General features: G+C 35.8%; 1 protein-coding gene across 2 annotated transcripts in view; it reads right to left on the bottom strand.

Moving 5' to 3' along the window:
• Positions 1–21952, bottom strand: part of LOC126966697 (echinoderm microtubule-associated protein-like 2) — a 108933-nt gene that overhangs the window by 43772 nt on the left and 43209 nt on the right. The window contains exon 2 of one of the 2 annotated variants that reach the window (XM_050810894.1): positions 4115–4288. The exons of the other annotated variant lie outside the window; for it this stretch is intronic. Within the exon in view, the coding sequence (XP_050666851.1) occupies positions 4115–4193 (79 nt within the window). The 5' untranslated portion in view covers positions 4194–4288. The remainder of the gene's footprint in view (positions 1–4114; positions 4289–21952) is intronic. 2 annotated transcript variants of the gene reach the window in all.

The following is a 21952-nucleotide window of genomic DNA, read 5'->3' as shown; positions in this document are numbered from 1 at the left end:
ATACTCGAACCATACTGAATATCACGTTATTATGTCTAGTTCCATATATACAGTAAATGCTTTTCTCACAAGAAAACATAAAATATTGAAAAAAATTAAACTACGCAATACAACTATTCTCACCAAGCTAGTCGACGGGGGCCGACTTTAATAGAACGAGCGGTACATAGCCAAGCGTGATGGTCCAGACTAATTCAATAGCTTTCGGTAATAAAGTGCCACCTCAAGAAGTTATCATTTCAAAAATGTCATTCAATAATATGTAAATATTTATATTATTTAGATTTCTATCTCGGTTTTCGGCCAAATATGTAGATGTTTATAATCGCCTTTCAAAAATCACCAAATGTCATTTCCTGACTGCATAATGCATTAGAGATAGTCACGATATTGGAAATAAACTATTTGCATGATACGATTAACGTTCACATTTTTATTGGTCTCGAGAGCGTTTGAAAGCAACACGGTTGATTTTTATAAAAAAGTTTCAATTTAATTAACTAAATTTATTGTAGTATAGTATCATTGTTTCTCGTGAACATGCCACTGTGCTTATGTTTTCTAAAGTGAAGCATTTTTAGGTTTGAAACTATTGATATTTATAATATATTTTCAGCCTGGCGCTGTACGCTGTAGCGTACCACAACGAAGTCTCACTCCGTAAAATTAATTAAGGAGATATGGACTCTTGCGGTCATAAATAAGGTGTAATTCAGATCGCACAGCGCTACCAACCTACATTTTTATTCTAGAAGTTGCCTCTCTTTCTATCGCGTGACTCTTACCTCTTCTGACGCCACTAGGGTTGACTTCTTTGCCTAAAACTGTACCTACCTGCTTTTTTCTTGAAGGTCCCTAAGTAGTTGATTCCACAAAGTGGCTGTGCGAGGCAAGAAATATCAAACAAAAGGCGCGGTTGTGGAATGCCAGACGTCTACGTGATGCGGGTGGTACTTTGCTGATAGTAATTATGCGTTGGAAGACCACGACATACTCAAACCTACTTAGTATATAGGAAATAACAACACTTTAAATTAGATTGTTTCAGTGTTTTTAGGAAGCTTAAAAATTTAAATTTGGATCTTTAATATGCTTTACTTTATTTATGTTTATCCATTTTAAAATATCAGTCGGATCTGTGAAGTACGTGACAAGCCACGCGTGCGTCACGGCTTGCTCGTGAGTCCCTACTGGCTGGCTTACTGTGTAGAGGCCGCCGCACATACTTACGATATCGATACCTACACGGGGAGTGACAGGCCTGCCCCAACTGAGGCAATAATATGTCTGTTGATTTGCATCTAATTTTCATTTATGGTGACAAAAATACAATGTGATCCTTCGATTTTATTACTGCGCTTTAAAAAGGCTTGATTGCCTTAGACATAATACAGAAACCATTTATCGACGATACTTCTACAGTTTTGGTGCTATCTAAATTCCTATCTATCCCATATATTGCCAAATGTAATAACATTAAAGTGGTATTATTGTCCAACATGGTCAAGCGACAACCTTGTAATAAATTGCCAATAGATCTACACACGAATTTAGCAAAACCAGACGTATGAGTTTAAAGTGAAGGCCATATTATCGCTTCATTAGCATAAGTCGCAAACTTGTGTGAGATAATATCGTGTTGGTTTTTAACTGTAATCTTGTTATTACAGACAAACCATCTTTACAACTTCGCTATTGGGAAATGTTTGAATGAATCATGGTTACTAAGCCAACTGAATGTGAAAATGTTTTACAAGGTGATAATAATTTAATTTTTTGATCATATCTGCATATTTTATCTAAATTCAAAGTGAAGTCAAACATCCCTAATTTAAATACTTTAACTTTACTTAATTTTAATAACTTAACACGAATTAGAAGAAGTGGCAGAAAACTGAACGCCACTTGCCACAATGCCATTTTGATATCTCAAAGATCTTTTAATAATATTTTACAAGATATTTATAAGCTACAATTGATAGAAACTACATTCAAGCTGAATACTGAACTAGCGGTTGCCCAAAACTTATCCCACGTAAATTCGTTTACGAGGCAGTTTATTTGTTGTTCGGAGAGACTCCTAATTCATTTCCCGAAATAAATATTGCCTAAATCACGTCCTTCCACAGGAGGTGCCTGCCCGTGACGTGTTGTTATGTGTAGCCGATCAGACAAAAAATTCAAAATAGGTTTTCAGGTATAAGTACCGGCGTGATTATTAATACGCATAATTAAAATATTTGTTTTATTATAAACACACTTCAGTTTAATATATAAACTGGATGCACAAATGAGCGAGAGGTTTGCAGACAACATAATATTATGTGCGTCATAGTTCATGGAATTCGGCTGTCTTCCTACCCTTTACGGAACAATGAATCAAGGCCCGTATATGCTATCATCCGAGTTTCAAATAAAACTTGCATCGCTTGCACGCATGTACACTACATTTTCAATATTAAGTAAGTTAGATCGTTCATATAAATTAGAAAGAGTAACGGTCCAAGAATAGTCCCTCGGTGGGGCCGTATTGAGAAAAGTCTTCCTGTGTTATAATATTTGTTTACTCTACTAGACCAAGCCTATTTATTACGATAATTTTAGGAAGTAAATTTTTTGTGTTGAATTTCATCTTGATAAATATCACCCACACAACAAAGACACACAGACAGACAAACGAAAAAGTTCTACTAGTAGAACTACAGTAATAGGGTTTGGTTTACCCACTTAAAATTAATAGGTACGATTGAAAATAGTACCAACACTTCATTGTCACCTGGTCGGATTTAATCATATTACAATAAAAGTGAACACAAGATATCACCAATATTCATTATTCTCTAGAGCAGGTAGTCCACTTAATAAGTTTTGTAAATCACAAAGCTATTTTGACTTGTTCTCAAGCAACCAATACTAGAGCTAGACAATTTGTTATTTAGTGCTTTAGTTCATAATATGTAAGAAAATAATTAAAAAAGGTTAGTAATTATCGTAGTTACACTATAAATATATTCAGATTATTTACACATGACTTAATAACACTCTTTATATAAATAATAATAAAATAAAACTTAAATAATCTATTCAAATATAGTTTTATATCGCGAAAATCGTGGTCGGCAGGTAAAGTGCCCATGAAGCTGACAACGTAACCAAACAAACGTTGTATGGCCAAACTTGAAGTAAAGTAACTTAAAGTCATAGAATGGAGACCACGTACCGGAAGATGCAGTGTTGGTAGGTATAATGCCCCACAAGAGGGATCGACGATCTAGTCAAGATCGCCGGAATACGTTGGATGAGAGCAGCGCAGAACCGATCGTGGTGGAATTCTTTGGGCGAGGCTTTTGTACAGCACTGGACGTCTTCCAGTTGATGAAGATGGCCAAAATTATCCCACAGAGTACCTTTGACTTACCCTCTGACAGAGTTACGTAAGATGTATGTAGAAGCCAGTTACATTATTACTATATACCACACAATTATATACAAAAGAAATTGCAACATATTATCTAGCAATAAAATCAATATTATGTACATTCATTATTTAGTCTGCTTGCTGCAATTAATCTTGTTGTATTAGTAGTAGGTCATAAATACATCTACGACGCCAAGGCTCAGGTCAGTTTCAGATTATATTTTTAGAGATTTAAAACTACAAGTGACAAGTATAAGTTATTTTTTTAATATAATGAGGGACGAGACGAGCCGGACGTTCAGCTGATGGTAATTGATACGCCCTGCCCATTACAATGCAGTACTGCTCAGGATTCTTGAAAGACCCAAAAATTCTGAGTGGCTCTACACCTGCGCTCATTGCCTTGAGATATAAGATGTTATGGCTCATTTGCCCAGTAACTTCACTAGCTACGGCGCCCTTCTGACCCAAACACAGTATTGTTGACACATTACTGCTTCACGGCAGAAAAAGGCACCGTTGTGGTACCCATAATATAGCCGGCATCCTGTGCAAAGGAGCCTGGTAAGGTTAATATAAAATTGTCCACTGAAGTATCACGTCATGAAAACCTTTAATATGTGTTAATTATAGCTACAGGAAGCACAAATCTCCAGTAAAGCTAAAGAGTAATATATTATGGTGTTAAAAACTTACGCCAAGCCTCATACACCTCGTTCATAGTATCTCCGGGAGAGTCGCTCAACCTAGAACTCCTTGACTCTTGGCTATCCATGACGAGAAATCTATAGCCTATTTTATACCATGACCTCCTCCATTCACTTTTTGTCAAAGAAACTGATTTTTTGAGAATTTAGTTTTTGTAAATTTCTAAGCGTGAATCAAGAGTTATTGTGAGATTGCTTGCTAATCGTATTTTTGTAGCCTTATATGCTAAGGTATTCTATATTAAGTAAAGTTGTTACATCCCAGATCTGATTTGATACCTTTCCCAGCACTTCCTGGTCAGTCTAATGTCTTTTCTAAATGACCAAACCTCTTCTTTAACTCCACGCCCAGAGAGTGCTCTATAAGAAAGATGTGAATATGGAAGTAACAAACTTGCACAATAACGTAGAATAGTTAATGAAAAGGACAGGCCACTATAATCGGCCAAGAGTGAGGATGCCGCGTGGCGATCGATTAAAACAAGTGAGGCCAAGAGACCGGTAGTGGAACTATGTGGCGGCAGCAACGATATCTATACTATCGACACTATTAACACTATTGACAGACGGACTATACTATACTATACAGGAACTCGTTATATAAATAACTTTCTTTCTTCCTGTCTCGTGGAGGAGTTTACTCTTAAACGTATAACGGTAACTATTGCTATATCCTGTACAGTTACATTAGAGCCTATTGAAGAACAAGTTGAAATTGAGAGCCTTCTTCAAGCAGCGATATATTCTCTAACCCCCTTATTGATAATGGTCCGCTAACTTTAAACAGCCGCTAAGGAGTGTTTTTTCCCATTCTGACTTAGGTCAATAGAAGAAGACAGAGTGAGAATTAGCAATGCTCTAAGTTAGCAGACTATTACGAATAAGGGGGTAAATAATTAAATTAATCTGTTGTGAATAAAAGAATTATAAAATGCTGTATTTATCATCAGTAGAATATAGGTTGTTTCAAAATTTTTAATCTGAGAGAATATTCTATCGTTTACACAGTACATGCTGAAGAATTTTCATCGAGTAATAATTCTACGATAACAATAATGGGAATGAAATTCATTCATATAGTTTCATTGTAATATAAATTAATAATTGCACCTAGTATAGTCAAACTAATTTTGAACAAATTCAAATATTTTTATTCAAAATAGGATGTGACATCACTGATTGAAAGTCAATAACTACCACCCATTCCAAAAAGAATGCCTCAGACTTGATAAGAACGGGCGTAACAAACTCAGCAGGTTTGTTTTTCATCAAAAAATATGTTTACAAAGTAATATTGTACAATTAAACTTATTATTTAATAGTCTGAGAACGGTCGCTCCATTCTCAATCTGTGGAATCATTAAGAGTCATTTATGTTATAGTAACCTTTACCACACAAACGTTTTTAAAAAAATCTTTTGAATATCGTAATACTTTTGTATTGAACATTTACTGGGATCTTGTTGTAAAAGCATATACATCGTCCCACAAAAGACTTACTTACTCAACTTAGCCGAGTAGTAGGCATAACAAGTTTATTACCACGTGTTAACATTATGATTGTCACAGCAAATTCCACAATGTGCTTATGAACATATACAACGTTATGAAGAATATATTGAGAAGCAAAAGTCAGCTGATTAAAGTACGTGATGTTTATAAATGACATAATATTCTGAGTTAAAACTGGTTTCATTTGCACAACGTATGTATGTCACTGATGCGGTAGTTACAAGCTGACAAGACAATGTAACATTAAACGATCGATTAAACAAGTATAAATCGGTAACGTGTTCCGCGATAAACAAATTAATCGCGTGTGCGCAAGAGCAGGTAATGTCGCAACGAATCTGTTTTTGTTGTAATCACATATTGTAAATTTGTGAATACGAATATATTATAATTTATAATATTAACCAAGTATCGATTTAAAAAAAGGGAGCCTTAAATGGTATAACGATGGATCCAAGTCGGGATCTGACGTTGACGAAGATTCCACATCTTCGGAGAGTGCCCTAAATTTGGCAAATCTTCAAGTTGGGAAATCTTGCCTCCGTTTTCCAGTCGGAGGTATACGCCATAATAGAATGTGCGGAAACCATCCGAAATAAAGGCCACGTCGGATAGTCAGGCGGCTCTGTCTGCTATAGACTCCAACAGAAAAGTCTCAAAGCTTGTAGACAAGTGCCGGACTATACTGAATACTCTGGGAGGAACAAACAGAGTTACACTTCGATGGGTTCCAGGACATGCAGGGATCGAAGCAAGTTGCAAGAATTGGTGCTAAAAGCACTCAATTTGGCCCTGAACCCTTCTGTGGTGGCCCAAGGAGTCTTGTTAAATCAACCCTTGATACATCATGTTGACAAGAGTGTATTAAACACTGGAGCAACACTCTGGGCTCTTAACCATTTCGAAAACCTTAATCCAAGCCTTCAACAAAAAGGCTGCGAATGAGGCACTACGGCTAAGTAGAGAAAATTTGCGCATTCTAACCAGGACATTAACGGGGCACTGCAGATAAAACAAACACCTCTCAATCTTAGGTCTCAGAGATTGCAGAGCATGTAGATTCTGTAATAGTGCAGATGAAACCCCGCTACACATTCTCTCTGAATGTGGTCCTTTAATGCGTAAACGTAGCATCTCTTTGGGAAGTCCAATTCTATAACTACTTGAGATACGTCAGTTCACTGCAAAAGACATAATAAGATTCATGAAAAGAATCAATCTAGCAGTGAGCTATAGTAAACAGTGGCTATCACAATATATCACATTGGTCGCAATGAAACAGAGCTGCACTGAACTGGACCAAAGCTACTTTACAAACCATAACCATAAGTATCAATTCAAAATTAATAATTCTTGCACTTGGTTATTAATAGGCTGTAAACTCTCTTTACCAGTGGGAGGCTCATTTGCACAGGATGTCGGCTAGATTATGGGTACCACAACGGCGCTTTTTTCTGCCGTGAAGCGGTAATGTGTGAGCATTAATGTGTTTCGGTCTGAAGGGCGCCGTAGCTAGTGAAATTACTGGGCAAATGGGACTTAACATCTTATGTATGAAGGTAAGGAGCGCAATTGTAGTGTCTCTTGCAGAGATATGCAGAGTGTATGAATTACCAAAATTTAAACGTCCTGCTCGTCTCGACCCTTATTTTCATTAAAAAAAAACAATTAGTAATTAGATATAAACTTTCTGCCTTTAAATTGTTCAAAGTTGAACGTTTAAAGTAACCCAAACAAAACTTTTAATTTGGGAATGGGAAGAAGGTTAAGAAGATGTTGCCCATTACCTGATGGTATATAATCTTCAGCGATACAACTCCCTATCAATAACACATGAATAGCTTCTTGGATTTCCCCCACAAACCATACGTATTAGTTTTAAGCATAATAAAGTTTTATCACTCAACACGTAGATAGGGTTGAAGAAATAAGTTTTCTGAGACCTACATACATAAGGCTTAATTGTAAATTTCTTTAATAAGTAGGTAGATTGTCAGTAATTTTGTACATATTATTTTATTAACAAATATAGAAATTTAAAATTTGAAAATTTTCTGAGAGCTTTGCGGGGGGGGGGATATATTTTATTTTCTGGCTCCGGGTGGGATTATAAGCCTGAGGATTCCAAATAAATGAGATCTTGACGCTTACGTTTTTATCAATTCGGGACCAAACCCGTGGGAGCAGACAGCTTTTTGAGACGAAGCAGCTAAACCAGTTTTGTGATACATTCCGATACAACGCTATAATAATTAAACCGAATAAGTATATTAAGTATATAAAACTGTTTCTAAGTCTAAATCTTTAGTGACTGTTACATAATCACAGAACTTAAAGTAGTAGCTGACTGTGCTTAAATATTAAATATCATGAACAATTTTCAAATTTAAAGCTACCGTTGATAATATAATTAATAATTTGTTATGTTTTTAAAGTGATATCCTCACTTCTGGGATTAATTACACAAGAAAACAAAATTTTATGAACGATGCGGGACTCGAACTGGACAAAATTTAAATAAATCCGACAAAATTAATTGCGTCTTCTAATAACAGCTCAAAATAACTATTTTCAACTTATTTTAGCAATATACTTTATGGGTATCTATAAAACGCGAACAATTGTGAACCGATTTTAATGTTTATTTCTTTATCTATTTTGTGTGTCTTCCTAAGAATGGAAATATTATGGATGAAATATCATATCTTCGCTATTTCTGAACGAATCTATCTTATACGTGTCTCTTTGGGGAAGACTGTCTTTTTTATGAAATAAGGGTCGAGACGAGCATTACGTTCAGCTGATGGTAATTGATACGCTCTGCCCATTACAATGCAGTGCCGCTCAGGATTCTTGAAAAACCCTAAAAATTCTGAGCGGTACAATAACTGCGCTCGTCACCTTGAGACATAAGATGTTAAGTCTCATTTTCCCAGTAATTTCACTAGCTACGGCGCCCTTCAGACCGAAACACAGTAATGCTTACACATTACTGCTTCACGGTAGAAATAGGCACCGTTGTGGTACCCATAATTTAGCCGGCATTATGTGCAAAGAAGCCTCCCACTGGTAAACTGGTAGACTGTCTAAGTTCAAGTCAGTCCGCCATTTAATCTTTGACAGAAAAATTGTCTCCATCAGAAGTCGAATACGAAGCTAATGAATGCACTTTCCAAAAATCATCTGCATTTTTATAAACTTTCACTCCGCATATAGTTTAAGTTAATGGACGGAAATAGTATAATAATATCATTGAATTTGTTTCTGCATATAATTATTTATATGAGTATAAAGTAACGTTCATTTAAATTTAAAATGGTAAGATTAATCTATAAATTTTTACTGACGCAGAATTATTAATTGCCACAGTAAAAGATAACTGAAATATTATTAAGTTAAATCTAACCTAGTGTGCGTAATTTGATTATTATTGTTTATATTTGAAAGGTTTAAGGTTTTTATTGTCTCATTCCACAATTTCATTTATTTACAGTGAATTTATGCCTTTTTCTAAGTACCCTTTTCTAGAAAATTGATATAAAATCCTTGTAAAAAGATTACACTATTTATTATGAATATGAAATATAAGCCGTATTTTACGTTATCAAAATCACTTTATTCACTTAAGTTAAATAAATGACAGTTACGAAAGTCATAAGTTATATAGCAACAAACTCTTTTCCATTTCTTTTTATAATTATTATGATGCAACAAAAATACTCAATGATTTAAATGAGTAGGTGAAAAAAATTAAAATTAATTAATAAAAAAAAACAACAAGAGTTCTAGAATACACATACTGTACAAGAAGAGTTTCCGATAACAGAATCATCCAGCCACCACAAGTGGCGCCCGTTCACGAGCATGACACATGGATCAACCATCGCATCCCTCGAACATATTTTAATGAAGAGCACAACCCGCCTAACGAAGTCAAGTCTGTCACAAGAAATGAAGCAAATAACAAAAAGAATCGACATATAATGCAATTAAAATTGCTAATCTTTCGACATTTCTCGAGAAAAATTTGAACTGTATAATTAGTGAACGTTATTGCTTTATTATTAGTTAAATATAAAATAATATATATATAATAAAATGGATCATTTGGCGTTGCGTAGAGACGTCGCTTCATTTTCTTCTACCGCATTTATCACGGGGAGTGTTCCGAAGAGCTGTTTCCAGTTCGCAGCACGATCGCACGACACGCGGCAAATTAGGATATCATCCCCATTATCTGGATGTATGGCGGTCCTCCACAGTGCGGTTTCAAGGAGCTTTCTTCCACGTACTAAAAAGCTGTGGAATGAGCTTGCTTGTGCGGTATTTCCGGGACGATACGATATATCCATAAAGGTACTTAGGTAAGATACTTCCTTATAGGACGGCAGCTCTCCTGTGATTCCTCTGGTGTTGAAACAGAATGTGAGCGGCGGTGATCACTTAACACCAGGTGACCCCGTACGCTCGATTGTCCTCCTTTTCCATAAAAAAATAATAAGAAGAAACTGTGTGCGGTATCCGGAATAGAATTTGAACTGATCTCAAAGTAGGACGAATATGACTCAAGAATTAAATGCTATATCTTCTAGTAGGGTTGTTTCTGTCGATGTTGAACTGATTGTCAGCGATTAGAGTCTTATAAATAAGAGCTGTGGAATAGCGGTCGAGATACCGGTGCTGACATTTGATATCACCCCAGCTCACGTGGAGGCATGTGGCGGCGCCGTTACATAGCATTCCGATACATTTGTATGTAACACATGATTTTGCGGACCGTTCAGGTAAACGGGTACTTCCTCTTGTGAGGTCATTTTATACTGGCCACTTTTACTTGGTGTGCATCGAAATATGTTCATTATGGGCGAATTTAGTAATGATATTATTGCCAACCTCTTTTTGTTTTTTGGAGCGAAGGTTGGAAACTACAATGGCAATCTGATTTTTATCTTTTGCAATCCTCATAACTCTAAGAAAATGAGGGACCAGACGAGCAGGACGTTCAGCTGATGGTCATTTATACGCCCTACCCATTACGCGGCGGCATTAGCGGCACTACAATTGTAGCTCGTCACCTCGAGATATAATATGTTAAGTCTCATTTCCCCAGTAATTTCACTAGCTACGGCGCCCTTCAGACCGAAACACAGCAATTTTTACAATGTTTCACGGCAGAAATAGGCGCCGTTGTGATACTCATAATCTAGCCGGTTTCCTATGTAAAGGAGCCTCTCACTGGTAAAATCTGCTTCAATTATTCAAAGCTGCCAAGAGTGTGGTAATTTCTAACATAATACAATAAAAATAATTTTAATTAGCATTATTAAGCTAGTGTATTGTTCTGTGCAAAACTTAGTGTTTCATAGAAAATTAATTAATAGTTTTAGCACAGTATTAAAGGCTTAATAACCAGCCCTGCAACGTAAACTGTTTTGGAGGAACATTCATTCAAATCATAAAGGTATACTTCAGCAATACTTAAAATCCGGCAACGTGTTTATAAATCCTTTGACTTGGCATATGTTCACTTACGAAGCTGGCGTTCATTATATTATATCAGATGATTCACGGGTGCTTGTCCCTTTTACAAATTATTGATTAACCATTGAACCACTGGGGTTAGGGACCTTGGCTCCTGAGTAGCTGGAAGTCTCGAGTGATTTCGATCAAGTATGTATGTTGCAGCAAATACTAGTTGACCTTGCAGACGCTGTTCGGTAGAAAAAAAGGTGTAAGAATTCGGAAATAATGTAGTTTAAATCCATCATCAAGGAAATGTGTAATCATAATTTGTTAAAAATGAAACAAAAACGTATTTCTGAATATACCTTCCTCGAGAACCAAGCTATACATTGGTGAAAACAGTATGAAAATCAGTGCAGTAGTTTTTGAGTTTATTGCGAACAGACAGTCGCGGCAGAGGACTTCGTTTTATACGTAATATGCAGTGATATTACTGTTTGCCATCCAAAATACAACCATGCCTAGTTTGAGGACGATTTATGTGAAAGTGCGTCAATTAGTTAAAAATACTAAAATGATTGTATTGGCAAAAAATGGAATATCGTTATAGATAATGACTTTGATATTTCATTTCATAACACAACGATTAAATGAAATAACAGCGGATCTTTAAGTCAACAGATTATCTCCACAGATAAGTCACGACAACACAGTCTGTCTCGCACCGACATCGTACATCCGAGCGAGACGCACGACCAACAAGAATCTGTTCCCACGGATGAGAAAGTTTAAGAGTTCGTGTGAATTCGTAGAGAAAATGTAGCAAAAACTATAACCTTATGATTACTGATCACCGCCATGGATCTCACTGAGATCTATGGATATTATGAAAGAGTTTCTGTGGACGATATTAAGGTCTACATCGAAAAAAGATTAAATCACTATGGGCGTGGTTTAACCGCGTAGTGATTTGTTTAGCCTGAACTGGGTAAAGGAGATTAAAATTATTTTTTTTATGAAAATAAGGAGAGATGAGACGAGCATGAGCAGCTGGTGGTTATTGATTCGCCCTGCCCATAACAAGCGGAAGCATTCTTGAAAACCCCAAAAATTCTGAGCGGCACTATAACTGCGCTCGTCACATTGAGACATTAGATGTTAAATTAATGAAACATTTGCTCAGTAATTTCGCTAGCTGGGTAGGGTGCCAACCCTTCAGACTGAAACACAGTAATGCTTATACATTACTGCTTCACGACAGAAATAGGCGCCGTTGTGGTACCCATAATCTAGCCAGCATCCTGTGCAAAGGAGACTCCCACTGGTAAATGTTACTAACTTTTAAAAATAACATAAAGTCGTCATTCAGTAAAATAGCCTATCTTCGATATTTAAGGTACTTTCCCTTCATGTCCCATAACTTTGGGACACCTGTATAATATAGCACATCACTTTTAAAATAGTACCAGCGCCTCGTGTGAACCATGAACCTAGCAAAAGAAAAAACAAATATGATGGGCTTCTTAAAAGAAGCGAATATAAAGATTGGCAACGCTGTTGTGAATCGTCTGGTGTTGCAAGAGTCTGGCCCGGCCTTACCCGCAAAACCCGATTTTAGGACAAACTAGTTTTTATAGACCAAATCAGTTCATCCCTTAAGCGATACGATAAATCGGTACAAATATACAGTAATATACAGTACACTAGTTTCTCCTATCGGTCTTTGGACAAACCAGTTTAGCATAGGCTGACCTAGTTGAGCCTAACATGAGTAAGTACACCTCAGGATAAACAGATTTGGCCTAGTCTAAACTAGTTCTGCCTCGTTTAAAATCAGATTTTGGATTTGTAACATAATAATATAAAGGCATAAAAGGCATTTATTTTCTCAAAATTGATTCCTTTACAATTCTTGTTGATGTCATTTCTAATATACTAGATACTACTACCGCTTCGGAAACAAATGGCGTTCTGAGAGAGAAGTAGCAGAGCAAGAAACTCTTCCAGCATTCTTTTCTTGCGCTCTTTTTAATGAAATATACAATATATGTACTGTCATTGCTATTTGCTATAAAATAATCATCTTTCCCATTATAAGGTCAGGGTGGCATATTCCGTCTATGGGGTGAAACCGTCTACTTGAAATTATGTTCGTTATAGTCGAGCTGTAGCGTTTGTAAACGTGTCGGTAAAACAACATTGCTATTGACTTCTAACAAAATTTCCTAGATGGTGCTAGTCGCTATAAAAACGGGTAAAACAGTGTTCAAAGTTCAGTTGATTTTTTCCAAGTGAAATGTGAGTGTCAATACACTGCCGTATTTTCTAAGGTAAGTTTAAATTATGTTACTTACAATATCAAATGACTTCAATATATATAGTTGAGCGTACTTGTAAAGGTTTCGTTTATTATTTTGCGAGATAACGCTGCAAATTATTAGATTTATTCAACTTTACAAATTTATAACCACAAAATCGTTAAGTGCTTAATTCCGTCTACTTTGAAAGGGGCTAAATCGTCACATGACGAATTTGCCCCATTTCAGACATCGTAAACCTTTTTAGTCATAAGTTTTTAAAAGTGAACCAATGAATATTCGTCATAGGTACTAGGTAGGTTCATACCATAGAAATCGGAATAAATGTCTTATTATTCCGATTTCTATGCTACATACTTAGAGTTCAAAGAAAGTTCATTTGAAAGATAATATATGTAATATTTGCAACAGTTATAGAAGAATCGCTACCACAATCGATTTAAGAAACCTTATTTTGTTATTCTGAAGATCAAAAATAGTTCTTGTATGTGTACTTAATTTAAAATTATATATTCGCTGAATGTTAATTTGTATTGATTAAATTGTTTCAGTTCATATCATCATCGTCACCGTCATTCATAATGGTACATAAATATAAAAGACATACAAATAGAGGTGATTATGATAAAACTCAACTACGTGAAGCCGTCTTGGCAGTGCGTAATGGCACGTTAAGTGGTTATAAAGCTGCACAAATATACAAAATACTAAGAATGACAATAATGGATCACGTACATAAAAAAAGAAGCTCTAATATGATTGGGCGGAAAACCACTCTATCTTCCGAAGTTGAAATGAGTCTGGCATCCTGTCTTCATACTATGGAAACTTATGGCTTTGGATTGACAAGAGCAGAAGTGTTAGATATGGTTGGAGAATACATAAAACTAAATAATGTATCTTCGTCATTCAAAAATGGGATACCAGGCAAAGATTGGTTTCTTTCATTTTCAAAACGCCATAATTTATCGATTAAAAAACCCCAAGCTGTGGAGTATGCTCGTAAAACTGCTGCGCTACTTCTCCAAAAAGTACAACGCAGCGAAAATATTTCCAAACCAAAAAGACGAAAAGTGGCATCAGGTGCAGAAGTAATTACTCACGACGACGTGGTCAAGTTCAAAATTGACGAAGAAAATAGTAAAAAAAATATAAAAAGAAAAATACAGTCAAATCTGGTGAAGAAAAATACAGATAACGTAGTTCTCTTAAGTAATTTAGCAAGGGACAGCTCTCAGTCAAAACCTTTTAACGCAATAAATAGCCAGGATATGCCTGATTGTTTTGAAAATCACGAACTTGATACCCCTAAAGTTAAAATTACTTCCAACGTAATTATAAAAGCCGCAACGACACCACATGAGGATATAAAACCAGGACCTTCAGAATTAAAATCTGCAAAGAAAACTAAAATTATTAATACTAACGCTACTTCAATTCAGATTCCCGCAAAGAAAATAGTAACAACAGTTAAAGGAAAAGGAATTGGCAAAAAGAGCAAAGGAAAAGAAAATAAAATACCTCACCTAGAGAAGAATGACAAGAATTTGGACCATAGCAAGCACGCGAAAATAATAAAACGAGAAAAACAAATTTCTCGATCTAGTTCTACCACCAGTGTGTCTGGAACATGTAGCAGCCATAGTGATTCTGATATAGTGTGTGTAAGTTCTGATTATGTATATGATGACGATGTTTATTCAGATACGTTAATTAAAGTACCTGATTTTGAGAGTCAATCACATCACTCACAAAATCAGGTCTCAAAAACCGAAAGCAACGAAGAGACTGAAAAAAGTAAGGCTAAAAATAGTAGTTTAAGAATCAACTTAAGAAATAAGCGCAATGTTTATAAAAATGATACAAAACTCAAGACACCTGAATACTTATATTCTATAAATGACCATGTTTTAGTACGGTACTATAACAGGAATAAGTGGACATACTATGTTGGCATTATAGAAAATAATTATATTCAAGGTGAAGAGATTTATTATTCTGTCAAATTTTATAAAACTATTAAAAGTCCTAAGCTTTTGTTTAAAATGGTTAAAAGAATAGATCTAGATAATGTGCCCGATGGATCGATCGTCAAAAAGGTCAGTTTACATAATGATGAACAAATTTTAAATGCTTTAATTTTGTCTTGTGAAGACGATGAGCTCTATTTTCATTAAAAGAACATATTCAAACAACATACTAATACTTCAAGTAGGTACATGACAGTAAATAGTTATCTAAAATTATGATAGTAGTAAGTACTACATGCCGAGTACAGTATGCAGTCTCGACACAGTTTAAAAATTTCTATAAGTAATACTAATTTTGACTTACCGAATTATTTTAGTCGCTAAGCGACCGTTATGTTTACTTAATTAATTTACGTTCTATTTTAAATGTTTTGTTTTGGATATTGTTTATCTTTGATACTTTTCATTTAATATTTTGTTGATTTTATAGTTTCTATAATCAGACTGATTGTTAACTTTTATAAGACTAAGTAGGTGAATACCATTTGTTATTTTTAGGTTAAAAGGTTGTTACTTAAATAAAACTATTTTCGATACCAAATGTGTGCTATTTTTTATGAAGGTATACCTATACCTAAGCAAACTAAACTACCTAAAAATGTTGACAACCACAGCTTGTTAAGATATGCCGAAATTGCCCCCGAAAATGATTTTTATTTATGTAATATTACATAGATCTTATTTATAAGATCCTTAAGCACAGAATTGACTGTTTTCTGATAACGCATGTCTTTATAACGTGCTTCCGTAAAACTACAAAGGATTTCAATAAATACTTCTAGTGTGACGGATTTTCCCGATTTCGAAGGGAAAATCCGTCCACTGTTCAAGTTTTAAAAAAAGTTGTATATTCTAGTACTAGTGATAGTTTCATTAAATAAGATCACGGTATTTGAAACTTTAAAACATTATCATTTTCATTGAACCATAACGTTGATCCTAAATCAAAACATTTATCGGAAATGGGCATTCCAATATAAGGTGAAAAAAAACTATGCAGGAATTAGCCACCCTGACCTTACCCGATAAGTCATTCTTATCGCCTTATATTGGGACGCGTGAATAGAAATTTCCATACAAACCTCTATCGCTGGTAAGCTATACGTCGTCCCATTGACAAACAGCGTGTACGGATAATGTGAGTTACCATCGTTATGTTTATTGGGACAGAAAAGTCAACGATTGTTACGATTTTTATCTCAAGTAAGAGATAGACTGAATATTGGGAACGGCCGTTAGATATTCAGCTGTAGAGTAGTAGGATTTACGAGAGAGCCATTTTTTAATAAAAAATTGAAATTTATTTATAAATAATGCCTGAACAGTGGCTGGGACTTTATTATAAAAGTGTTCATTTAGTCTTAAAGCTATTTTGTATCTTATGAAGCCTACTAGAATTAGTTACAAGCAATCTCTTATTTCTAGTGTTATAATAATGAAAATCACTATTATGAGCAAAAAGGTGACATAATATTAAACATGACTGAGGAACACAAAGTCCTTTTGACCGTGACCAGATGATGTAATATCGGCCCGCACGTCACACGACGTGATCAGTATGCCACCAGCATGCTCGAGGCCCGCCAACAATTAATTGTATTGCATGACGGACATTAAATGGTGAAACTTCCACACACTAAATATGGTTCTAATGAAATCGAATTTTAGTATTAGAAAAGCCTTAGGCCTTATTGTATAACAGCTTTCCCTGTGATTTCGTCTGAGTGAAATGTGGTACAACGTACACTAAGCTAATAATTATTTAATTGTTCAATTATAATCTTTTTGGAGTGGTTTGTAATGAACTTTCTTTTACGTTAGCACGCCTGTGGTAAAGAAACACCTACATCGGACTACGGACGGCATTAAATTGTAGTAGGCTTAGATTATTTCGGTTAATTTAAAAAAAAATTAAGTATACCGAATATTCTCGGGGATGCAGGTCCATCATGTGTTTCAGTTACTTGCCAAAAAGTATTTGGCCATCAACATCAGCCGGAAGACGACCACTGCTGGACAAAGGCCTCCCCTAAAGATTTCCACGGCGACCGGTTCTGCGGTGCCCTTATCCAACGTATTCCGGCGATCTTGACCAGATTGTCGGTCCATCTTGTGAGGGGCCTACCAACACTGCGTCTTTCGGTACGTGGTCGCCATTCGAGGACTTTACTGCCCCAACGGCCATGTGTCTGCCCACTGCCACTTCCGCAATAATTTAGAGTATGTCGGTAACTTTGGTTCTCCTACGGATCTCCTCATTTCTGATTCGATCTCGCAGGGAAACTCCGAGCATAGCCCTCTCCATTGCCATCTGAGCGACCACGTCTGCGTACCATAAGCATTTGGCCAATAAGTCATCCGATAAATAAATAGGTATTTATTAATATATTTAACTACGGATATACTAATTACATTGAATAAAGTAATCAAGAAATAAAACCTCCTGACAAATTGCAAATAAATCAATATGTTTAGTATTTTATAGGGATGAGTGACAACAAGCTATAAACCCTATAGCGTTTAGCGACAATAACGTGAAGTGCAGTGATGATATTGTGGTTTGAAAATGAGCTTAGACGTAGCGTATTGTGATATCACATCACGCTGCACCCGGTTGGTTCATTGGTAGGTATGTTTTCCGGCACTTACACCTTCAAACCGGAACACATAAAGCTTCACTGTTTTGCTGCAGAAATGGAGTAGGTACTAAGGTAGGTAGGAAACACTATTATACGCAAGTACTTGTGTATCAGTTGATAATATTTGACATATGATAACTTGAGATGAAGCGCTGTTAATTGCAGTGCTGTACAGATTTGTGGAATCCTGAGTAACACATCGTTATAGGAAACAAGGTGTACCAGTAGTCTCGCCATTTGTTATCATAAAAAAGGGAAGTTTTGAGTGACGGAGACACTCAGAAGCAGCTAACAAAAGCAGGGAAGTATGCATGCTTGTGATAACGAAGCCACATCCCTCTGCATCCGCTGCTGCATTGGCATATCAGCCCTGTATAATCATTTCCCAAGCCTTATAGGCGCACCCGCGAAAAATCATAATTTCGGCATCGAGCATACCGATTATCAGAAGAGAGATGGACGTCAAGTCATGCAAGAGGTGGGTGATCGTAACTGCAGAGACAGATTTCTGAATCCAATAAATAGAAAACATACAATATATGAAATCTTTGTGCCGTTTGGTGCCGTGACACACATTTTCGCACCTCAATAAGGCAACTGGAAACCCAAGTGTTGGCATCTATTTCGGTCAACGGAACAGCCTAGCTATCCAACGCGGAAATGCTGTCAGTATTCTTGGTACGCTTCCACGTAATAATAGTTTTCATTTCATGTAGTAGTATTGTAAATATTGTTATAAGATTTGTTTTGTTTGAATATATGAAATCTGAATAAATATTGCACAATAATGAACAACTAATGTCGACCTTAGAGATGAGGCTCGCACGTACCAGATGATGTCACGCTCATCATAGTAGAACTCTGTGTTGAGTGTGTGATTGTAGACAAACAGGTCGATGCTGATGTGACTGTTTCACTACATGTTCGGTTATGTTGACGAGATTGCAATAAAAGTTGAGTCTAATAGGCTTTTTTCACATCGGCAGAACGCCCTGGATGTACGCGCAGTTGAACTTGTATACCACGATTTCGGCTAGCCGAAAGAGCCGAGTTTGTGACCAAGGAATTAAAATACAAGCAGAAGTGCTGTTGAAATTCCTTTTTTATAGTGACCCAGTATCCAAACATTTGTAATTTGAAATATTTGCAATACATAGAAAATACTGATATTATAATTGGCTACCCAAGGGCCGCTGATTGGTCCATAACTAGTCGGTACCTAGATTTGATTGACAGATTGTACGTTAGTTAAGCTGATTATCCATTACATGGTGGCAAGCAATAACATTTCAGGTTTTAGGTTTCTTGCGTAGGTTAGTATATCAATGGTATTTTTATAATGCATATTTTTTTGCGACAATAGTTGGCGTAATTAAAATATTACAAAAAAAAAGTAAGGGAACTCCCTTACTTTACTCAAGGGACCTTGATGATAATGATAATGTTCTTAAAGGTCGTATGTCGTCGCCTTAAGGTGTCGTAAATGATCCAAAAAAGTTATTCATTTAAAGGAGAAGGGATTGCATTTGACACATTTATTGTGATCCTTTTCTAAAACAAGCGACGTGTCAGATTAAAATTAAGAACGCAAAAGAATTCAACAGGGATTTTATAACGGCCGTTTTTACTTGACTTTTCTGTCCCAATAAACTTATCAACGGTAACTCACCTTATCCGTACACGCTGTCTGTCAATGGGACGACGCGGACGTATAGCTTACAAGCAATAGAAGTTTGTATGGAAATAGCAATTCACGCATCCCAATTTAAGGCGATAAGAATGACTTATCGGGTATATTGGGAGAGCTTCAGATTATTGACAGGTAATTACTGACAGTAGAAGGTAGTAATTTATCTCTATCTGTAGATAGTATATTGGGAACGGCCGTAAGAGAGATGCTATATATCCATGATATTCTAGCTGCACTGGTTGAAGGTTATATTAGCAGCCTTTGATAATGATAAAGTTCTATGTTTCTATATTTGTAGCGTGACCTCGCTACATCTGGGTGAGGCTAGGTGTTATGTTTGTAGGTGTGGTTATTACTTCATTGTGTACAAATTATAGCGGGTAGTAGAGTCCTTTTTCACCTTCTGTATATGGACAAAATAATTTTTAGATTCAAGATAAAATTATGGCTGATGACATTAAAGATGTTATACAATATATTAATAACATTATTGCTTTTATATACATACATATAGGTATATATATAATGTAGATATTATGTTCTTTTTATGAAAATAAGGGACGAGACGACCGGGACGTTCAGTTCAGTGCCGCTCAGGATTGTTTAAAAACCTCAAAAATTCTGAGCGGCACAGATGTTAAGTCTCATTTGCCCAGTAATTTCACTAGTTACGGCGCCCTTCAGACCGAAACACAGCAATGTTACACTGCTTCACGGCAGAAATAGGCGCCGTTGTGGTACCCATAATCTAGCCGGCTTCCTGTATAAAGGAGCCTGGTGATTTATATATAGGTATATTTATAACATTCATATTATATTTAGGAACGCGAGTGGGTATCACACATTTGAGAAGAATATTTAATACGTTGTTTGGTAATACTTAACATTTTAGTTCGCAGTAGTAGTAGAAGTATTTTTGTATTTCCAGTGCATCGTTTTCTAGTGAACCGCAATTGACAGGGTAAAGCAATTATTATAGTGAAGTTTAGCAGATTATTACTATTATTATTGGTAGTTATTCAGTTGTAAGCGTTCCATTCTTTAAAAAAATATTTATTAGTCTATATTTGCGTTGTCTACATTCTTTATGGGAATCATGTAGCTAAGAAGGGTCTTAACGAACCAAACACGTTGGATTGTTGTTGGCAAAACAATACATGCACCACTTTTTGATATATTTTTATCACTCTTAATATGGACTCATTTTTTTATTTTAACATAATACTTATTTATATCTTGTATAACACAGCACTTATGTTTCGTATCCAGAGTATTGAGGTAAGAGGTATCAGGTAGGTATGGGTATATTTACCACAACGGCGCCTATTTCTGCCGTGAAGCAGTAATGTGTAAACATTACTGTATTTCGGTCTGAAGGGCGCCGTAGCTAGTGAAATTACTTAAATAAGACTTAACATCTTATGTCTCAAGTTGACGAGCGCAATTGTAGTACCACTCAGATTTTTTGGGTTTTTCAAGAAGCCTGAGCGGCACTGCATTGTAATGTGTAGGGCGTATCAATTACCACCAGTTGAACGTCCTGCTCGTCTCCTCCCTTATTTTCATAAAAAAATATTATTTAGAAATATGGTATATAGCTACATGAGTAAATAAGTTACTCGTGTGAAATAGCTGACCTCATAGCCCAGTGATATATTCTCTGTTTTCGTATAATATTATGTAGATACACCACAATCCGACCGAATTATTCAAAAAAATATTCTTCTACACATTGATAACAACACACAATATGTTAAATTTGGCCGTTTTCCATAACCTAGATAGGTGTGGATAGATATCCAGTTTTACTTACTTAAGGTAGACAAATCTGTCCTTTTACGCTTACTTACATTACAATAACCTATCGACAGATAGCCACTATAACTAATAAGTAACAACAAACTGTATTGGACATAGCTATGGATAGATAAGATCTTATCATTAAACGGTGATAGCAATCTATCCGTAGCTAGAGATACGTTATTGAAAACGGCCGTTAGAGACCTACACAGACATACATACACAGAAAGATGCACGGATAACTAAGTGATTCTATATATTTAGCAAGTCTTTAATGGACGAATATAAATGATTCAGTTTTGTAATGTCTTGTATGTGTTTAAAGAGACACATATTATTTAATCACAGGGAGGACCACAGGATAACAATAACGTA

This window comes from Leptidea sinapis, chromosome 11, assembly GCF_905404315.1.
Source record: "Leptidea sinapis chromosome 11, ilLepSina1.1, whole genome shotgun sequence".
Lineage (NCBI taxonomy): Eukaryota > Metazoa > Arthropoda > Insecta > Lepidoptera > Pieridae > Leptidea > Leptidea sinapis.
Note: the sequence above shows the minus strand (reverse complement) of the source record. Positions and strands in the feature narration are given on the sequence as shown.